At 37.3% G+C, this 21,879-nt stretch overlaps 1 protein-coding gene across 19 annotated transcripts in view; it reads right to left on the bottom strand.

The window, feature by feature from the left end:
* The window catches only part of Mier1 (MIER1 transcriptional regulator), a 47,788-nt gene that overhangs the window by 10,679 nt on the left and 15,230 nt on the right, over positions 1–21,879 (bottom strand). For 9 of the 19 annotated variants that reach the window (XM_050136065.1, XM_050136082.1, XM_050136069.1 and 6 more), the window contains 7 exons: positions 18,503–18,648; positions 8,819–8,980; positions 8,089–8,221; positions 6,517–6,581; positions 4,985–5,057; positions 821–972; positions 99–180 (listed from right to left, as the gene is read on the bottom strand). In XM_050136065.1, coding sequence (XP_049992022.1) covers positions 99–180; positions 821–972; positions 4,985–5,057; positions 6,517–6,581; positions 8,089–8,221; positions 8,819–8,980; positions 18,503–18,648 — 813 coding nt within the window. Of the gene's footprint in view, positions 1–98; positions 181–820; positions 973–4,984; positions 5,058–6,516; positions 6,582–8,088; positions 8,222–8,818; positions 8,981–12,588; positions 12,700–18,502; positions 18,649–19,915; positions 20,081–21,879 lie in introns of those variants that run through there. The other 10 variants (XM_050136067.1, XM_050136066.1, XM_050136078.1 and 7 more) reach the window with 3 other exon arrangements.

A 21,879-nucleotide genomic window follows, 5' to 3' on the forward strand; every position in this document is an offset into this window, starting at 1 on the left:
GAAAGACTACAATTATTAAGCTGAAGACATATTTAGGTAAACAGCTTAAATTTAAAATTTCAGCCAAGTCATGAAAACAAAGTCTAGCATATGCTTACCTCGAGCTGCTTTGACATTAAATCTCAATCTTCTCAAGGCTTCTTCTGTATCAAAACTGCATTTAACCAATTCATATAAAGCCTAAAAAAGAAAAGGTTTCTATGTAAGACTCACAGACTACCAACAGTTTAGCCTGATGCTAGTTTATAAGAGCACATTTTTCTGAATCATCTGTTTATTTCTATGCTTTCTGGTCCAATTTTAGTGAAAGCAACATACAGAGCACCAAGGAAAAAAAGATGAGTTCAATCCTAATCTTCGATGTCTCTCACTATGTACAACATAGGTTATGGAACCTGGTGACCAGAGTATTGAAGCAACAGATAGCAATCTCATAAAATATCATTTTGTTAAGCTATAATTCTTTATACCTTCTGAGATTCCCAATATAATTTTAAACAAATTGAGAAAGAAAAACAATGACAAACAAGGTTTTAAAAAATGCTGTTATAGAAGGTTCAAAGTAGGTATTAGCCTGACCATATACACAATGCAATTATCTGTGATGAAGGTGCCAACTTCATCAAAAACAAAAAGCACTACGAAAAGTATACATAAATTTCTGTTTACGTCACACCAGTGACGTAAGCTGATCAACAGAAGACCTTGTGCTGATTCCAATTTACAGAAAAGGAGTTCAGGTAGACAGAGCACCCACACTGAGCAATGGAGGACTGTCATTTATGAGGAAAACCCAAGTAATTTTTCCCGACTACTGTACCTGTTCGTTGTCTTTTATGTGAGATCCTTCAGGAATTGCTTCTACACCTTTCTCATCACCTGTTCTTCTAGATGCATCCTTAAGAAATACAATCACTTTATCTTCTGGTAAATATTCTGGGTCCCACAGAAGCTGATCATCGTTTTCATATACTAAAGTCATAAACAAAACATTAATCAAAACTGCCAAAAAAGACATTATTTGTATAGAGACGTCACAGTAAACAAATAACTCAAGCATTTTTAAACTACATTTGTTTTCTTTTGTATGTTGTGCACATGCCACATCACACATGTGGAGGTCAGAGGACCACTTATAGGGGTCAGCTCTTCTTTCTTATTTATTTTTTTGAGACAGGGTTTCTCTGTATAGCCCTGATTATCCTGGAACTTGCTCTGTACGCCACTGGCTTCAAACTCAGGAGATTCACCTGCCTCCAGAGAGCTGGGATTGAAGGTGTGTGCAGCTACCACCACCTGCTGGGAGTCAGTTTTTAACAGGTAAACACCAGGGATCAAACTAAGGTCATCAGGCTTGGACCTCTGTTTTCCTGTCTTATGCGTTTTTTTCTTATGTGTCTGCACATGTGCTATAATCATTTTCACATAAGTCACAACCTTTGAAAAGTTTCAACATAATTTCCAATGTAATAATAGTCTAAATCCCACCAAAATTTAAAAAAAAAAAAGGAATATAACCTTAAGACAGTGCCTTATGAGAGTTCAAATAACACTGAAACCCCATAAAACTAAGAAGCAACAGCCTCAAAGAGCCAGAAATGTGACAGTTCAGGAGGCATGACAAGTGCTTCCAATAGCGATTTCCAAACCTGGTTACATCCCAGGGTGACCAGGGTTGAGAAGAGGTCTGCTGGGTCTACTAACAAGGACATGAGGATGTAAGGACTGAAGCTGAGGCTGGGAAGGTTAGTGGGAAGTGAAATAAAGCAAAAGCTTTTGAGAAGTTTGGATGGAAGATGGAGAGGTATGACAGGAGGCAGTGAGGAAATCCAGTTGAACAAAGTTTGTAAGGCCTCAAAAGACTTAAACTTCAATAGAAAGGAAATCACTTGATGACTTTCAAAATTCCTTGTATTGAGAAAAGGAGTGGCAGCTACTCAATCTCCTGTCTACTAGGCAATGCGTCAACTGTCTGCACATCAATTCCTTTCCTCCTCCATCCATACACATGCATTTTTAAAAACTCCCTACCTTTTCCTGCTTCTCACAATATATACTCTTCTCTGAGATAGATCTCAAAGGACAATATGTAGAAAAATATCCTTTTGTCATTCTTTATTCTGTTAGCATAATAAACACTCGAACTGAAATGTCGATGCCCTTGCTAAGTGAATTTGGACATAGTACTAATTTCTGTTTCCTGCTCAGGCTGTTCTGTGAAGGGAACCAACTCTTCACTCTTAAGTTTTAAAGGTGTCTCAGAGGAAATGAAGGGGTGGGTGTCTGAATCCCAGCGTTCTCCATACCTCATTTAAACCTATGGGATAGCACAAATTACCTACAAGACATTTCTGGAATCACTGATAATATTCTGCAAATCCTCAAACTGGGTAGAGGACCATCACCAGGTGGCGCCAAATGACAAAGTCAGTCCCCTTTAAGATGAACAGATAGTTTTAATTCCGTCAGGGACCTCAGAATAACACTGCAGTTTAGTCAGTAACGAGCACGGGTGAGAGCAACAGAAGTCTCTCTGACACTGCACAGACAACATGCACACAAATGTAAATTAGCAGGAGTTCAGAGAGCAGTGCGCTAGTGTATGAGCAAAGGGTGGAGGAGGAGAGCGTATGGCCTCTTATCAAAGACAGACTCAGCAGTTATTAAACGAGACCCCAGATTGCTACTTCACCCTAGATGAATCTGATAAGGTTGGTTAGCGGGCCATACTTAACTAGGCACTCACACTGCAATAGACTTAGAAAAATTCAGAGGAACCAAATCGAACGTGTTATATAAGCAATAAAAACCACCAAAACCATCTTACATACTCTATTATACATAGTTGGCAAGGACTATATAAAAGAATTAGGAGACGGCTATATATTCTGATTTGAGGAAAAAACAAATATTTGACACAAGATGCTGAGAGCTAGTTATAATGCTACAAACCTCTGTAATCTAGAAAAATAGTTCCTAATGAATAAATGTATACTTATACATTGCCAATTTTATTCCATTTTTAATGTCCAAGAAAGAATGTGATGGAATCAGTATATCTTAGCTATGAAAAGTTATGACATCAGCAGTGTCAAACAACAATGGAGCTCACCACAGACACTGACATATGTTCAAAACATCACATTCACACAGCCTTCTAACACACAACTAAGTGAACTGCTACAGGATGAGCATTCCTAATCAGAAAATCAAGTGTTCGGGATAAAGGCTATTCAACCTGTCCTAAAGGCAGACTACATCTGCTCACTTCCCCATTTTCGTCACATCGGAACTAAAACCAGGTGCTGTAGCAGTATGCCTATAATCTTAGGCATTAGGAAACAAACAGCAGGGCTGCCTGGATCCAGGAGTTTAGAATATCTGGAACAGTAAGACTCTGCCTAAAAACACAAACAAAACAACAACAACAAAACCCAAAGCAGCCCCTTGTACTAGAGATCACTAACTCAGGGGAGGGGGGGGAGGCTCAAACCCTGTAGCATAAATAATAAAAACCCAGAGACAGATATTGGAGTTCAAGCTGAAGAAGTAAAGTAGCCAAGCCACTAGAGAGGTTACCTCTACCAAAGGTCAGACAAAAGGGAGATTCTGCAATGTTCTCCACTCCACACTCCACTGAGTTCCCATCTCTTCCCCTTTATATTCTCAACTCCGCCCAGCCACATTGCTCCTGTCTCCAAATCCCTGGTGTTGGGATTAAAGACCTGTGATTCCAAGTGCTGGGACCACCTTTGTGTGAGCTGTTTCTTTTAGACAGATTCAATCTTGTATAGCCCAGGGTGGCATTGAACTCTTCCTCTGTCTCCTCCTGAGTCCTAAGAATAAATGTGTGTGCTACCATTCTCTGGCCTGTATGGCTTACAGTAGGGCTGCTTTGCCCTCTGGTCTTCAGACAAGCTTTATTTATTAAACACAAATAATACACCACTATAAAAGCCAAGCTGGGCTACAGAGTGCAAGACCCAACCTCAAAGCAAACTCTAAAAACAAAAAAATAAATGTTCTGTGATCTTTTAACAAAGGATGCTTTTTATCTGGCCAACACCTGTTCAGAAACAGCCTTTTGCTGGACCCTGGGCTCAGCTGGCAGAGTACTTTTCTAGTATGATGAAGCCCTGGGCTGGATCCTCAATAGTGCATAAAACAAGGGAATGGAGACACAGGCCTATAATCACTTCTATAGAGTATGGTATGCAAGTTACATCTCATTAAAGCTGTATATTGAGAACCACTTACTGAAAACCAAAGCCAAAATTCTCATATGGTCTGAAGGGGACAGACACTAATGCCACTAACAAATAAATTATGAGCCAAGGCAAAGATAAATTTCTACCTATCTCTCTGAAAAGTGTTATTTTTCTGGCCAGGCATGTGACTCGAGCTGAGTCAATAGGGGCCTTATTCCAAAACTTGCTGGAGCTCCAAAAGACAATAAGGTCTTCATTTCTTCTTGTTCTCTAGTTACAGGACTGTGTGAAGTTTAAGACAAGAGCTTCCAGTAGTCATTTTAGGGAGGACCAATCACTGTGCTTCTTTTACAGTGACCAGCTCTAACGGACGGACGCACTTATTTTATTAGGGTTATTTAGTAGGTTGCAGTGTCCTTACCATATGTTAATTAACTGGCCAGGGCTAGTGAATGGCTCAGAGGGTAAAGTGCCTGCTGCACAAGCCTGAGAACACAGGTTTAGATCCCAGCACCCTGTGTGAAATCCAGAGTAGCAATGAGCATCTGTAATCCAGGCACTAGGAGGAATAGAAAGATGCCCCCTGGCCAGCCAGTCCGGCCAAACAGACCCTCTGTCTCAAGGTGAAAAGCCAACAGGGGAAGGAGCTCAAAAATGACCTCTGGCTTCCACATGAGCACAAACAGGTGAGTGTACCTAGACATGAACATACACCACCGCTCCAAAGTCAGTCCATCACATCAAAAGCTCAGGTATGTAACATTACTATAACTCACCTTTTTCATTTTCTTTGTATCTACAAACGCCAACTGGAATCTCAGCTTGAAACATGGAGCCCACCATGATTTCCTATTTTAAACATAACAAAAAGATCTAGTGATACACATTTTATGTTCATGTCTAGCTTCACTATCTTCTTGGGTACACTCACTCTGCTCTCTGTCATAAAACCAATTACCTACCTCATGGCAGAATTGTGAGGATGAATGAGTTAATAATAGCTAGGAGCTTACATAGGACTGGATGGAAAATAATAATAATAATGGATGAGATGTAATGTAAACAATATATACAAGATCTGGAAAAATTTACTAACAATGAGTTTTGATCAGCTAGTTAAAATAATTTTAAAAAAAATCCTAAAAACCAGAAAATCAACTTTTGGTGTTTTTAGCGTATCTACACTTATGATTCTTTGCAATGGCAGCATTAGCACCACTAGGGAAACTGTTAGAAATTGAAGTCTTTAGGTCCCAACTTATACTTACTGAGTGGAAACTCTAGTGACAGAGCTCAGTGCTTAGCAAAGGCAATCCTAACTCACACTGAAGTCTGAGAAACAAAGCTTTAAGAAAAGGGGGAAAACATAAAAGGTCTATAAAAAGTGTGGCAGGAACTAAGTGGACTCACTTCCAAACCAAGTCTTTTTTCTTGAGGTTAGTGCCTGACTTTCTTTAATAAAAAATAAAAAAGACTCCCTTCCCACAAAAGGCATGAAACTGTCTCTTGAGAAAGGCAACTGGAGATCACCACTGAGGTTTCACATGAAATGGAGACCATCACAGATGGATCTGATATCTTCAAGTGAAAACATGGACATTAAAGGCATATAAACGTGTAGCCAAGCAGTGTGGCAAACCCCGTTAACCCAGCTCTCAGAAGGCAGAGGCAGGAGGATCCCTCTGAGTTCAAGGCCAGTGTGGTCTACAGAGTGAGTTCCAGAACAGCTAGGACCACACAGAGAAACCCTGACTCAAAAAAACAAAAACAAACACTCACCCCCAAAGGTAGGAACATGCTACAGGAATGACTTGGGGTTTGAAAGCTTCCTCTCTACTGCTAGTAACTTCTTTGATTTTTTTTAAGAGATTTGACTCCTATGCAATAGCATAAAATTAAACCCTATAAAATTTAACTGTATGGTTAAATAAATAATGCTATGTAAAGTTTTAAGGAAAGAGAACCTAATGTTGCAAGTTTATCTTAAAACTAATTGTATGTTTGTAGAGCAGCCCAACCTAGACCATCAACATTTATTACTTTAGGACTAGAAGATTAGAAATTTGGATTTCTAACATTAGTTTGAGTATCAATACACTCAGTAAAGTCCATTCTACCCACACTATCATTTTATAAAAAGATAAATGTATTTGTTAGTTGGATATATTAATAAAGAGCATGAACAAATATTTACAAAATGCTTAACCGTCACAAAAAAAGGCTAAAACACTGACTTTTTCAATACAAATGATTCATTACAAAATATTTTTTTGCTTTTAGAATATTACTATAGGTTTTGGGAAAATACCTTTTTCCAGTCTTCTGATGGAATATAATCTTCATCTTCTTCAGATTCTTCTTCTATTTCACTATCTACAATACATAAAAGAATGATACTATAAAATGGACTTATCCATATCTGTACATCGTATTTTTATACATACCATCAAATATTTAGATATGCCAAAAGGTCTGCTGATTTAGCATATTTTTCATATTTAAAATGAAATAATGAACACTATATTTAAAACAAGACAATAACGACAAAAAAAAATTCCCCAAATAAGAGAAAAACTGAATCTCCTGGTCAACTTTCTTCTCAGGAAATGATTTTGTAAGGACATGACAACTTCAGGATTAGTGTCAACATCATCTTTACTAATGTCTAGTTACAAAGTAAGTTACACGATAGCAAGTTTTCACATAGTAGACAAGGATTCAGACAAAGCAATGCTGTCCAAAGAGTTTTACTTAGAAAACTGGGAAATTTGGAGCAAAACTGTAGGGGAAGAATTAGCAGGATGGGTACAATCTGAACCCAATTTCTCCCCAATTTCTACTTTGTTCACACCAGGCAAGCTGCTGCTTGGTTATGTTCATTCAAATGAGGATGACTTAAAGGGCTTGGTAGACTGCTTGCCTGACAGGCACTGAACACTGTGTCCAACCCCTAGCACTGCATGAGGAGAGGAATAGTGGCACAAGCCTACAATCCCAGCATTTCGGGGGTGGAGACATTAAGATTAAAAATTCAAGGTCATCCTCAGCTATATAAGGAGTCTACCAGAGTTTGATTCTCAGAAACCACAGTAATTTGGAAGGAGAAAGTTGACCCTTGTTCTCTAACCTCCACATGACATCCCTCCACAGTGGAAACTGGTGAACTATATTAGCATGTGTTCACACCCAAAGAACTGACCACCGTTTTTACACCCAGGAGCGACAAGATTAGAGAAGACAACACTATCAAATATATAGCTATGTACTGCCTGATGGCGTCTTTGGTCAACAGACTCAATTCATTTATGATGGTGGTCCTGCCATCTTGAGGTGCTGTGTCCACATTAGTCACACAACCAAGAAACTTAACCTATTTCTCAGAATGTATCCCTGTTGCTGAGTGACACATGAGTATACATCAAAGATGGTTCAGAATCAAACAAAAACTTCCAAGACTCCACAAGATAAAAGGAACACACCCATGTTCAGGCTGTGTATAAAGCAGTCAATGCTGTGATACATGCATTAAGAACAGGGCCTTTGCTGGGCGGTGGTGGCGCACGCCTTTAATCCCAGCACTCGGGAGGCAGAAGCAGGCGGATCTCTGAGTTCGAGACTAGCCTGGTCTACAAGAGCTAGTTCCAGGACAGGCTCCAAAACCACACAGAAACCCTGTCTCGAAAAACGAAGAAAAAAAAAAAAAAAAAAAAAAAAAAAAAAAGAACAGGGCCTTCATTTTGATACTCTAGTAACTCCTAACAAAATCCATTTGCCTTTGAAAGCAATTTCAGAATTTTCAAGTACCAATAAAACCATATTAGAATTTTAGGTACTATAGAAGTAAACATTACACTTTAACTATACCAATGATAATACATACTTGTATCAAAATATTTACACCGACGTGGGCGAATTATTTCCTGAGCATCTTGGGAAGTAGCAGACTGTGAGGGATCATCATTGGAAGACTGAGTTTCATCCTCCTGACCCGATGAATCCTTTGTATTCTCCTCCTATAAAATAAGAAATGTACTTACAATATGAACAACGCTATTGTAGGCCAATAGTCAAATTGTGTTTTAAAGGTAACTATAAGATCAGAATACACCCACCAAACACAATGTGATTTCCTGGGTTAGCACTTGGAACTAGGGTGAAACCTTAGAACGTCACTTAGAGTTTAGCTAAGGGTACTTAGTAGTGCGAGTTTTGGTAAAGGCATTGAGTTATACTGGGTGCAAAATTAAGAAAGCAGTGTGGTCCTCTTGTATCTAAAATAATTTTTAAAAATGAATACAGAACTGCCAAACAATCTATTATTATTTAAATGTAACAGCATTTTTTTTCACGTTTGTACAATTTAGAAAAAGCTAAAAGAAATCTAGAATGACATAGAGCAAAATTAATTCACTGGAGTGAATTACAAGGGATTTTCAATTTTCATATCACACATTTCTATATTTTTATTTTTGAAATTTAATCTTACTGTACAACTTATATTTAGAGCTTAGTACTTACTATTTGTGGTTTCACAAATACAACAGGGATTTTGGACCAAAAATGTTCCACATATAAAATAAAAAAAAAAAAAACAATGAGCGAGCACTAACTTTATTTTCCCCACTACAGCCACTGTTGTCATCATTATCAGCATCTTCATCATCTTCACCTTCCTCCTCCTCTTCCTCTTCCTCCTCATCTTCTTCAGGTAAGCGAACAGTGCTGTCATAACCATAGAGGCTGAGAAGCTCGTGGATTGGCATGTCGCCTTCCTGAGTACACCAAAAGAAGTCAATTTTTGAAATCAATGATTTCATATTTTCATGTTTTAATCCACAAATCTGTAAATTGACACTTCTTTTTTCTTTGGAGCAGTGTGTGGTTTTGTGTCTAATATGTTTAGCATTTTCAAACTATAAGAACTGAAAGGCCAATCTTTTATTCCTATAAACTGACCAACTTTAACTTGTTCATATATTTAATAGCCTGAAATCAATCACAATTTTTGCAATAATTCAAGTCTACATACCACAGTTAGCCTTTATATATGGATTATTAAAAACAGTACCCTAAATAATTTGAGGTAAAGAGAATAATTAGAAAACAATAAATAAAAAGAATGAACAAAAAAGGGAGAATAATTAGAAAACAGCATGTCATCTAATTCAAAAAACCCAGAAAGGGAGATTAAATTCCCTACTCAGAAAATGCACACTGCAGGAACAACAGCAATTACATAAAGAATGATACTAGATTACAAAGTCATCTATATTTTTCTAAAGTAATTTTCAATTTACATATAAAATAACATCTGCATTGATTGTCTATTGGAACTATTGCATTAATAATCCCATCACATAGATGAGAAACATGGGCACAGACATTAAAGAATTTTCTTTTTCAAAATTACACAAGTTACACTACTATACTCAAATTTTCATCATCTGAATCTAAAGGCCAATGATTTTATTAGTGTGTAAGGCTTTAGCCAAACCTTCTTCAGTTCCTCCAAAAGACATATCCACTATGAATAAAATGAAGAAATAGCCTTACATGGGAAAATAAGACCATTTTCTGCAGAAGGCAACCAAAGTAATCAAGTGATGTCAAGCATCAGAAATAATGAATTCTAATTATAAAAAAAAATCGAAGTTTAACCCAATTTATCTCAACATATTATACATACATGTTCTGAGGAAAAACATGCCAATTCAGAATCTACAAAATTGGTGCTCTTTAAATAGAACAATGTATTTTATTGTTTTCCATCATTATGTGCTATACTGATCAACGAAGTCTAACTCACATATCAAACATATTTTTGCATATACAATGGAATGTGTAATATAAGTTGATAACACAAAGTTTATCTCCCCTCTCTCAGAATCTATGTGGGTAGCTCACAATGCCTATAACTCCAGTTACAGGGGATGTGACACCTCTGTCCTTCTTGGGCACCTGCACCCACAGGCACACACCCAACAGACACAAACATGCATGCACATATAACTTTTTTAAAAGAAAAAAATCTAGTAATTAATAATCTATAAATACCTCATAGGAAGAAAATGACATTTGATACTTGTACTACACATTGTAAATCAACTTGTTACCCTACTTTAGAAGACAGTTCAGTTCTGAAGTAATCTGTAGACTCTATAGTTTGACAAACAATGGCTATATCCAGCAAGGCAGCACCATGTTAGCTGAGACACTTAATTGACAGCCATGCTGTGTTATTTTTAAAGTATAAAAACCAAAACCATATTTGAGGTATTGAAAGAATTGGTCCACGGAAATCTGAAGTGTACCAAGGACACTGAAATTTAAGACTAAGAGTCAGTACTCAAAAAGAACAGAACTTCGATACCAAGACCCAGAAACAGTAAGGATAGAAAAAGGGCTATTTCCACACACAGTAGCCTCCCCACAGCATCTCCTGGTGGTCAAGCATCTGAGCTGGGTACTTTTGATTTCATGTTCTCTAAGAGTGAGAGCATTCAGAAACACACAATCTCCTCACATCTTTAACAATATCAGATGGTGATATCTGCTTTTATTTTCGAATTAAGGAAGCAAAGCAGAGACACGGCACGTGCTGTTTTAAAAACTTTGACCCCTGGACCTTCTAATTCCAGCTCATGTAATTTTCCTTAAACCCAATGGGCATAACAAATAAGTAGCAGGTTCAGCAACTGAAGTTAATGAGTAAGGGCCACTAAAGTTATGAGTCAAAATGGAAAAAAAAAAAACCCACTAACATGGCAGTTTGCAACTATTATTCTTATCAGCTGTAAGAATTCATAAACAGCTCGCTTCATTTTTAGTTCATTTTTTGGGATAATGGATGAGTGTTAAGTGGCAATTTAACAGATTTCATTTAAATGGCTATACTCTATTTTGAAATCATTTTCTGACTAGACCACAGTACTCGGTCCACTCTACAACATATTGAACAACAGTCTTGACTGTTGATCTGTCTTATTTATTAGGTCAGCTTGAAGAATAGGATGCTGGTCTTACCCTAGTCTGTCTCTGGCCTAATGTCTTAGATGAGGGATCTCTAATCTCTATTGTTTTTTTGTTTTTTGTTTTTTTTTGGTTTTTGTTTTTGAGGTAGGGTTTCTCTGTGTAGCCCTGCCTGTCCTGGAATTCACTCTGTAGACTAGGCTGGCCTCAAACTCAGATCCACCTGCCTCCTGAGTGCTGGGATTCAAGGTGTGTGCCACCACTGCCAGGCTTCTAATCTGCAATTTTAAAAAAAAATTCAAATAAATGTTCTTACATTAGTATGAGACAATCTCAAAGAACACTAATTTCACGGGTGTATAATAAGATATTAGCAAATCAGCCTTTCCAATGGGAGAAAATAAAGCTTAAACACTGTTTTAAAAATCTTTCATTAACATGACAAGAAGCTCAGCTAGATTACAAAAGGATAGATGACATTAACTGTATAAAAAGGAATTTCACTTGGAAAAAACAGAGTGGTTAAAACATGGACTGTTTTTCCTCATGTAGCACAGATAAGAAGTGCAAGTCACTTCATAAAATATTATTTCTCAAAAATCTAGTAACACTTCCAATACCAGAACGGGCAGAGACAATACAAAGCGGCCACCTCAATACCTCACAAACAGAACCCACTGGAAGAACCAGTGATAAAACTAGCACAGAGAAAGCCAGCCACTGAAGTCAAATGATAAATGGTTAAGAAAAAAGCAGGCATGCTTTCCATAGTAAAAGACTTCTCCCCCTACCAATATTTCAAAAAGATGTAAGTTATGAAAAGATCAGTAACAGATTAATCACAGACATAGTGGGTGTTCTGTTTTTTGTTTTTACACTTAATTTCTGCTAACTAAAATTTTTAAATGACTACCTCTGATATCTTGTGTGCACATGCGGGGGGGGGGGGGGCACGATACAGCATTCCTAACAACGGATTGGTAGACATCATCTGTGTGTGAGGGTGGGGGTGAGAGTGATGTGTGGTGCATGCAGAGCCCAGAGGCCAGAGGCCTTTGGGTGGTCCTACTCTATCACGATATTATTGTACTAGGGTCTATCAGTTACCCATATCAGAGAACATGACATTATCATGGTCTATGTTCTACCAGGTATTACCAGGTATTAAGGGACCCTCTTCAACTTATTCCTGACACTCCAGCTAAGCAGTGGCTGTTTCTTTACATGGGTGCAGGGATACAAACTATGATCCTTATGCTTACACAGTAAGTGCACCCCTAACACTGTACTATCCCTCAAGCCAATGACATTTTTAGAAAGACCAAGAAGTTTACAGATTTGCTAGGTCTCTGGGTCTAGGTTAACAGGGAACAGGAGTATCTGGCCATAGGTAATGCTCTCATCCCCTTACCTCACAAGAACAAAACTGAGAATGCTCAAAGTGCTGTCTACAATCTCCTTGGTCTGCAACTGGAATACCTCATTAGTACCAGGCACACATGGATAAAAACATTCAGCTTCCTGTAGCATAATAATAATAAAATTATTAATAATAAAAACCCAGAGTCAGATAATCGAGTCCATACCGAAAACCAGAAAAGCAAAGCAGTGAAGTCGCCAGAGAAGTCTCACCTCTACCAAGACTGGGTGACCACAAACTAAATAGACTAAGCATACTAAGCCTCGCTCCTCACATTTTATATTCTCTCTAGTGCCGGGATTAAAGGCATGTGACTCCCTAGTACTGGGATTAAAGGAGTAAGCCACCAAGACCTGGATTTGTTTCTGCATTGATCTTGTGTAGCCCAGGGTGGCCTTGAACTCACAGAGATCCTTCTGCCTCTGTCTCCCAAATCCTGGGATTAAAGGTGTGTGCCACCACTGCCTGACCCTAGTGGCTTAGCTTTGCCCTTCTGATCTTTAGGCAGGCTTTCTTTATTAAAATCAAAAATGTAATAAATAAAAGTTTCTCAATTTGTTTCTAGTATTTCATCAGAATCAGCTAAACAAAAATGCAGGGAGTATCTCACATAATGTAGGAATAACATGATGAAAAGTTGATTTGAAAAAAGAAGCCAAATCATTTTAAAAAAATTAAAACTGGGCAGTGGTGGAGCACGCCTTTAATCCCAGCATTCGGGAGGCAGAGGTAGGCGGATCTCTGTGAGCTTGAGGCCAGCCTGGATACAAGAGTTAGTTCCGGAGAGCTTCAGGGTTGTTCCAAAGAGAAACCCTATCTTGAAAAACCACAATCAGAAATTAAGGTATCATTTGAGCCTCAAATCATAGATATTTTTTCCTGCCCTTAATCACATGCTATGCACAATACTCTGTGAATTCACTGACTATGTTAATTCCAGACACAGTTCTGTCTTTGTACTCTCAGAGATTCTAATGCTATCAACAATAGTGATTTCAGAGAAAAAGACTAAAGGATGATTAAAACTTGGCCAGTAGACATAAGTGAATGAGAGTCTACCCGTCGACTAGTCTAGAGAATTTCTAGTTTCATTATCAAAGTCTATATTCTACCAGGTATTAAGGGATCATTTAACACTGAAACATCGTACTGAAATAGCTGCATTTTATCCTCCATCTAGGAGCAAGGATATAGAAAAAGGACAGAAGCAAAAGCTATGGGGCATATAGCACATGCTCACAGCTGTGCTACAGCTTTGAGAACTGCAGGAATGATACAACTAAGATTTATATAATAGTTTAAAATGTGCCAGACATTGTGTCAAGCGCTTGATATTATCTTTGTAAGGATAGAAGTTTAACCATGTTAATCAAGTTATATGCTTATAGAATAGTGAAGTTACATTAAGAACCCAGGTTACCTAACTCACTAGCTTGCTTATTTAATCACATATACTTTCTTCCTTAAAATCTGACTCAGGTTAAATGTTCACCATCCTGATGCAAGATGAGATAAGGGCTGAGTAGATAAGACTAAGAAGGATGAGGACGGACACAAGGTGAATAAGCACAGGTACATTATGATGTGCTTTGGGAAGGAAGAGCATAAACACGGTAACAGAAAGTGGGGCAGTCGGATCTGTGGAAGCTAATGGACACTGGCTGAACTTTAAAAGAGCGGGTTATTTAAAAGACAAACAAGAGCTGGAGAGATGGTTCAGTGGTTAAGAATACTTGCTGTTCTTGCAGAAGAGCAGGATTTGGTTCCCAACACCCACACAGAGGCTCACAACTGTCTGTAACTGCAGTTCCACAGGATTTGACACCCTTTTCTAGCCTCCCTCCAGATACCAGGCACACATGGTATAAAGACACACATGGAGGCAAAATACCAAGACACAATTAAAAAAAAAAAAGACAAACACTGTCTCTGGATTAAAGTCAAGAGAGGAAGATATAAAGTCATCAAACACTGACACACAATAGTATAAGATCCGAGTAGCACCAACGTTCTGGTTGCAGAAGAGATGACTCTTCTCTCATGAATGTGGCAGATGCAAGCTTTCACAGCAGAGCCATTTGGTAAATGGCTTACTCTTTGTGTATCATCTACTGGACCAAAATGACTCAGCAATACAGGCTCATGAAGAGAGAAAGTAAGTCCTCAGGGACCATATCTAGATCAAAGACAGTTTCTAAGGTAACTAATCACTTAGGGCTAGTCATTGACTAGAAGACAAACTACAAAGAAATAAAGTCAGTAGACTTCTTTTACAACTTCCATGTTGGGGTTTCTTTTATAATTCAGCCTATGTATACCATCAGGTCCCAAAGAAGCTCAGGACAAATGGCTAACTATGGTGCCTATTAGCATACAAAATACTTCTCATTCCCTACCCAACCTTAAAGCCCTTTCAAGCCTGAGGGTTGCTTTCCCTTCCCCCAGACATCTGATAACCCAGACATCTCAGTCAAGTACTCTCTTGGTCCTCTTCTCTTGGCTCCCGGTCCTTTCTGCCCTTCTTTCCTTTCCGCTCTCCCATCTCCCCTTCTCTCTCCTCTCATGTTCATGTTCGGTCTGAACTCTTCCAGATGCCTCTGGCTGTTCTTTCCCTCATATTTACAATAAAAACTATCTCCTCAACCATACCTACAAGTGGTCATGTTGTCATTTTTAATCATATATGCTGCAAAAAAACCCAACCAAACAAAAAAACCTCAACCCATCATACATTTTTTTTTCTAGAAAGAGAATTCAGAGAAGTGACAAAAGTAAGAAATTAGGAAACAGCTTTTACAAAAAGGTAAGGAAGGATATGCACTCAAGAGGTCAGTGCAGGCTTTCTCATGAGCCGCCTCGATCCCTAGACCTAGGTTGTAGTGCTTTACTGGGAATGTGTTCAGTGCTTTACAGTGTGTATTAAGAATAGATGTTACTAATAAGAGTCTTTTTCTTCTACAATGCATTTAAATATATATATATAGATGTAGTTGATACTAATGTTTCTTCTGAATGTAGTGCTACAACTGTGCCCATGGTTGGTCTTGTGAGTTTTAACAGAGCAATGGAAAAGGGTTAGATTTCAGTACTGGTAATTCACAGCAAACACATAACTTCATAAACTGTGTGCATGACTTTAACATCCCTATTAGTATTCCACAGTAAACTCTAATTAATTCATCTAACTGTATCAAAGTATTTTTAAATGTAAGACTTATATGGGGCTGGAAAGATAGCGCACTGGTTAAGAGCACTGATGTTCTCCCAAAAAACCCAGGTTCCAGATTCAATTCCCAGCACCCACATGGCTCACAACTGTAAATCCAGTTCTGGGGAAGGGGAGAGAGAGAGGGAGAGGGAGAGAGAGAAAGGAGAGATGAAGGGAGGGAGGGGGAAGAGAGGAAAGGGGACAGAAAGAGAGGGTGGGAAGAAGAGAGAGAAAAAAGAATGATAATATGGCAATAGCTGTACATATTAAAGCCCATAGCAATAAAAAGTTTACAAGTTGAATAAAATTAAAACTACTTTCAAGGTATTCTAATATTTAAATATTTATCTTTGACCTAATTCAGTTGATTCTGATCTGAAAGAACTCAAACAGAGGTTAAAATGAAATGCACTTGTTAAATTACTAATTTATGGTTGTCCACAATTACATAAAAACAAACAAGACAGATTTCATACAATGAAAGCTCCAAATGAAAAGCACCACCGGCTTGCTCCTTTAAAGCAGATGAGCAATCAGTAAGTTAAACTGGCCTTGGTTCATACCTATAAAGTTTTCAGGATCCAAAAGTTCTAGATATGGAAATACTGAAGCCTAAGACTTTGCTCTATGTGGAAAGTCAGAGGAGATTCTGGGAGGGTATAAGATTGCTTGAGATGAAAACATACAGCATTAGTTACACTCTTTTCTTCCTTTCTCTAATCTCTGCAACTTTCAATTACCATTCCCTAAAGAAAAGTAAGCAATGACTGACTAGCTTCTTACTTCAAAAGACTGTTTCTGACCCCAAGTATAACAAGGACTTTTTTTTTTTAAGGCCGTAAAAACCAAAATACAATATTGCTGCCTAAATAAATTCTCAAAAAAAAAAAAAAAAATCAGTTCTCTGGTCAAAGTTAAAAAAAATTTGCTAAGGCACTGTGGATAATGCTAGTTTTAGTAGCTAAGCGATCCCAAACAGGACCTGAGAAATATTGAACTAAATAGTATCAGGGCTCTTTTCAAATCCCTAACTAAATTCTGAAACACAGATAATTACTATAAAAGAATAACATTTATTTTCTCTATAAACACAGCACTGTGTTTCATATTTCCTCTATCACGGAGCTAATTAGGTCATACACATAAGTTTTATTAGAGAATACTAGATCCCTTTAAGAAATTAATGAATGTTATAGGTATTATTATATATACCTATATACAAATGCACATGAACTGTGATAGGGAAAAAAAACTAAACCATACCGAGTTGGATATAGCACTTTTATTTTTTAAAAAACTAATTAGCATATATAAACAGCAACACTAAATCTAGAGAAGGCAGCAGCAAATCCCAGATTGCCAAATATACCTCAAAGCAGGAACAAACTAGCTAATCCAAGAACAAAGGCAGTTGGTAAGGCACAGTGTCTAACAGGCTTTTCGTGGTAAATGGAAAAGGTCCTATCAAGCAGTTGGTCTTGCAGCAAGATTAAAGAGTCTAGATTTCTTTAGGAGTTCTATCCGAGGTTGAAATAAAAGGGTTTGGACTTTAGAATGGTCATTATAGATGCTGCATGGAAATATATTAGAAGAAATACAGTAAAACATGAAATGGGGAAACCAATTAGGAAGTGGTCTAATAGTCTAGAATAGAAAAAAAAATACTGAGGTAGATATGGAACAAGAACTAGTTAAAGAGATATTTCAGTGGTGAGCAATAACAGGCTTATGTAGAAACTCAATATTTGTAACACAGTAACACTTTCCCTAGTTCAGACTTAGGCAACAATGTAAATAATTTAAAGTGACAATTTTTATAAACAGAGAAGAAACATGTAAGGAAGGAATATTAAGTATTGTTTTGAGTGTTCACAATTTTAGAGATAGTTGCCAAAATGTTTAAGGAAAATGTCAAGTTGGAGAATGAGAGGAAAGAGATCAATCAGGAATATGAACTAAGAAAAACTGAGCAGAGACCATGAAATAGATTAGAACACACAGCTTGGCAGTTTTTAGAATTGGTAGGCAGGTGGTTCAACCCTGCTTAATGAAGATACAGACTGGGAGCCCACTTACTCATTAAGACTGGCTTTACTCATTAAGTCTAGAGCACATTCTGATGTAGCTGACCTTCATAGTAAGCAAGAACAGAAGAAGTACAAACACTTAAAAGTTTAGGTAAAGAATGTGCAGAGGACACTGAAGAGACAACGAGTGCAGGGAAAAGTAGATTGTGGATCAAGAATGGTATGCTCTGTTCAATACCAATGAAAAAAGTTCCCAAGAACGAGAAGGATCAATGAGTATAGAAAGGTCAAAGGTAACCCTGATTGATAGCAAGAGGCAGACACAATCTAGAACTTTAATCACAAAGAAAATGATGACATTTAAGACATTCAGGCTTTGAAGAGGGTAAATAAAAGATGCAGTAACTAGGGGGGTGGAGGTGGGGGATTTCCCCAATAGAAAATTTAGAATCCTTTCATGTCCCATTTCTGAAAGATAAGATGCTTTACCAAAAATTACTACTGAATTCCATTATTTTACACAATAATCTGTTTAGCCTCAATTTCAAATGTTATATAGCCCACCTATGGTTTGGATATTTAAACTTTCCAGCATTGACAGAGCACCAAAGTCTCCAGTGTCCCCCTCTCCACATGCTGCACCACTTCACCGCTAGTATAGGTCAATTACCCTTGTCAGATCCTCTATTTCAGAACTGAAGTTTGTCTCTCCTTCCATCATTTCTTCTTCTTCTAATGTGCGCTCATCATCAAAATCATGAACCAGCATGTCAGCTGATGGATCAAACTCATGGTCCTCTGATGTTGCTGAGCCTCCTATAAAGAACATTTCCAGATGTATGGTAAACCAAATTAAGTGCATCTTACCAATGTTATTTTAGTATATATGCATTGCTTATTTGAGGCTGAATGTATGTTTAAAAGGACCAGGAAAAAGATAAGACACAATTAATGTTTTGCTTTAGAAAATTACTATCTTTACTCATCCCCACTCCCAAAGCTCTTGCAAGGAACTACTGTTTGCCATGGCTCACTTCTATATGATCAGTTACATTGTGAAACGGGGGTAGAATATTTGTAACTTAAAAATTTTGCTGTAATCTTCTGAACAGGAAACTCAAGTTATAAGGAAAAAAAAAGAGCTCTGTCAAGTAAAAGTGGTCTTTTTTTGTGGAGGGGGAAAAACAATTTTTAAGCACCCAATTAATGCTTGAGAGTCTCTCTGGTACCTCATAGTCTGAACAGTCATATACCACAGAGTGATTTTTTTAGGTCAATGACAGGCTGTATATATTACAGAGGCTACACCATACAGGCATGTGGTAAGTTTGCAGAGGTATGTTATGCTCTATGCTCAGCCACCTGAATTTATCAGAATGTACGTTTGCTGTTAAACAACACTCGCCCATCTAGTGAAAATATATGTGTACTATCGGCACTGCTTTGAAAAAATATTCTAATATTTGAGCAATTATCTTCAACTTATATAGCTAATCTGAAATAGCTCAGGGATAATAGGAGTAAAATGTACTAAGAAGATATATAAAATTTTTATCAAAGGCAATACAAGAAACTCAAAGGAACTGATGTATCCTAATCAATATTTATTTAGCCTCGGTTGGGGGGATATTACTAGATTCAATAGGGTTACTATCAAACAGACTGCAAAAGCTAGGAATGTGGGTGTTCTGTAGATATTTCCCACGTTTTGATTACTGCCAAACCAGCACTTCAGTTTGTAAAAGCACTGCTTACTCATAGACAAGTATGTCATTTAACATTAAAAAAAAACTATTTTTTAAAAAAAAAAATCAGTTTATTGTAAGGGTTGCACTAACAATCTCCTTATTTCAAACTATGTAAGAGAATCAGTGGGTAAAATAAAGAAACCAGGGCATACCAATGATTCAGGTTCTTTAGTCAATTCCCACAATATTCAGAAGAATCCCCCTTTTAAATGTGTGCCAAATAATAAGCTCGATCATTTGACAAACATTATTTCAATCCTCACGCAGTGGTATGAAGTATTATCACTCCATTAAAAGGGGGAGGGAAAAGAGTCAAGGCTTAAGGACGTAAGTACCAGTTCTAAATACAGCAAAGATGGAACGAACGGAGTCCTAGCTGTAATTTCAAATCTTGTGCTCCAAACTTCTTAAAAGTCCTCTAAGTATCTTGTCTCAAAGAACACTTATGGAGAGCCTGAGTTTACTAAAATATGTGCAAGCCCTGATAGGTGGCAAAACACCTGAAAGACAAAATTCTGTTTGAGAAGTATTTAAAAATGATATTAAAGAAATATAAACACCAAATATAATTTATTTTATACTAGATTTTAGTGAAAATGAGTAATAATAATTATGCAAGTTTCAAAATGATTTATATAGAAAATAGAAAAGCATCCTGTCTTAATTTCTTATAACAGACTATCCTAATTTACTGGTGTTACAGTAGCAGTTGAACTACTGGGCAGGAGGGTTCCCATGAGGACACAGATAAGGACCATTAACTTGGATTTTTAGTTTTATCATCCCTTTAGTTTCCTGAAACTTTTCTTATGAGACACTTAACAGTCAACAGTGAAGGAGTCTCACAAACTATACTACACTTTTACTGATGTTTGTAGACGGAACGACTCAAAAACATAAACAAAAATCCTGTATTACTGGAGCTAGAGAGAGGGCTCAGGGTTAAGAGGACGAGTTACTCTTGCAGAGGAGCTGGGTTCAGTTTCGAACACTCACCTGGTAGCTCCCAACCCCCTTTAACTTAAGTTCTAGGGGATTCTTCTTCTGAGCTCCATGAGCTCCAAGCATGTGCACAGTATATACATACACACAAGCAAAACATCCATCCATACAAAATGATTTTATCACCATCCCTCTCTTTGGACATTATTAAACCTAACATGGTTCTTACTGAGTATAGGTATTGCCAAATATAACTGTTAAATTTTAACTACTCATCGTTATACTCTTACCCACTGAAACACATCCAAACTCACCGTACACAGCACCAAATCATGAACGTCATATTACTTACCCGAGATCTTTTAGTTTTTGGCCATCATTTGCAGACAGTTCTACTTGAAGACCTGTCATCTCACTCCCCCACTACATTAAATGCCAAAGCGTAAAGGAGCTGCTTTTCTAATTCCAACTCCTTTTCCACATATAGACTTGCAATTTCAACTATTTTCTTGCCTTAAAGTGGTATTTGTTTTATATGGGTTCTTACTACCTTATTTACAAAAGTAGCAAGTAACCATACTGTCTGCCAGATTGTAGACCCATTATTAGGACCGTTTCCTGGAGAGGAAGCTCAATAACAAGTACATCTTTTTGCTTTGTAAAAGTTAAGTATCTTGCTAGGGAGTTAAGATAATCACTACTCTGTCATCTACTTTTGGATCATCTTTTTTAAAGGAACAAAGATAACTTTAGACTATAACGTATCATGTATACCTAGTTAATCACTTAAAAAACCTCCCTCTCACATATAAGGGTTTTGTACTGTGCCTGCACAGTGGATGATGTTGAGTCTATAGATGAGTCATTTAGCAAAGTTATGTGACTATGACTGCTAGCTATGAAGAGCAGCCTTTGACAGTTAAACAGTATTTTTTACATGAGTCCTTTATCCTTAATTCTATCAACTTTAGTAACTCTCTATAACTGCATAGCAACAAATGTTCCTTCTGCCACAGGCCCTGATATTTATATACTTATTGATGAATGCCTTGAAAGAAACTCTAAAGCTTAGTGAATGTGCAACCTTACATGCAAAAGCACAAGGAATCCATTTTCTTTTTTTCTGCAAATTTATTTCTGAAGTTTTGAAAGAAAAAAATATTGGAAATATTTCTATATCCTATAAACAATACAGTGATTACACTTTTCTGATTTCATGTAACTGCTAACTCCTACTATCCTGAACTAATTTATAAACCACAAAGTTAAAAGAAAAAAGTTACAAAGACCAATATACTTTGGCATACTGGAAAAAGAAGACAAACTCTCTTTAACTGATAATAGTAACTGTAAAGTC

This window comes from Alexandromys fortis, unplaced genomic scaffold (assembly GCF_014885135.2).
Source record: "Alexandromys fortis isolate MF-2015 unplaced genomic scaffold, M_Fortis_MF-2015_v1.1 scaffold_13, whole genome shotgun sequence".
NCBI lineage: Eukaryota > Metazoa > Chordata > Mammalia > Rodentia > Cricetidae > Alexandromys > Alexandromys fortis.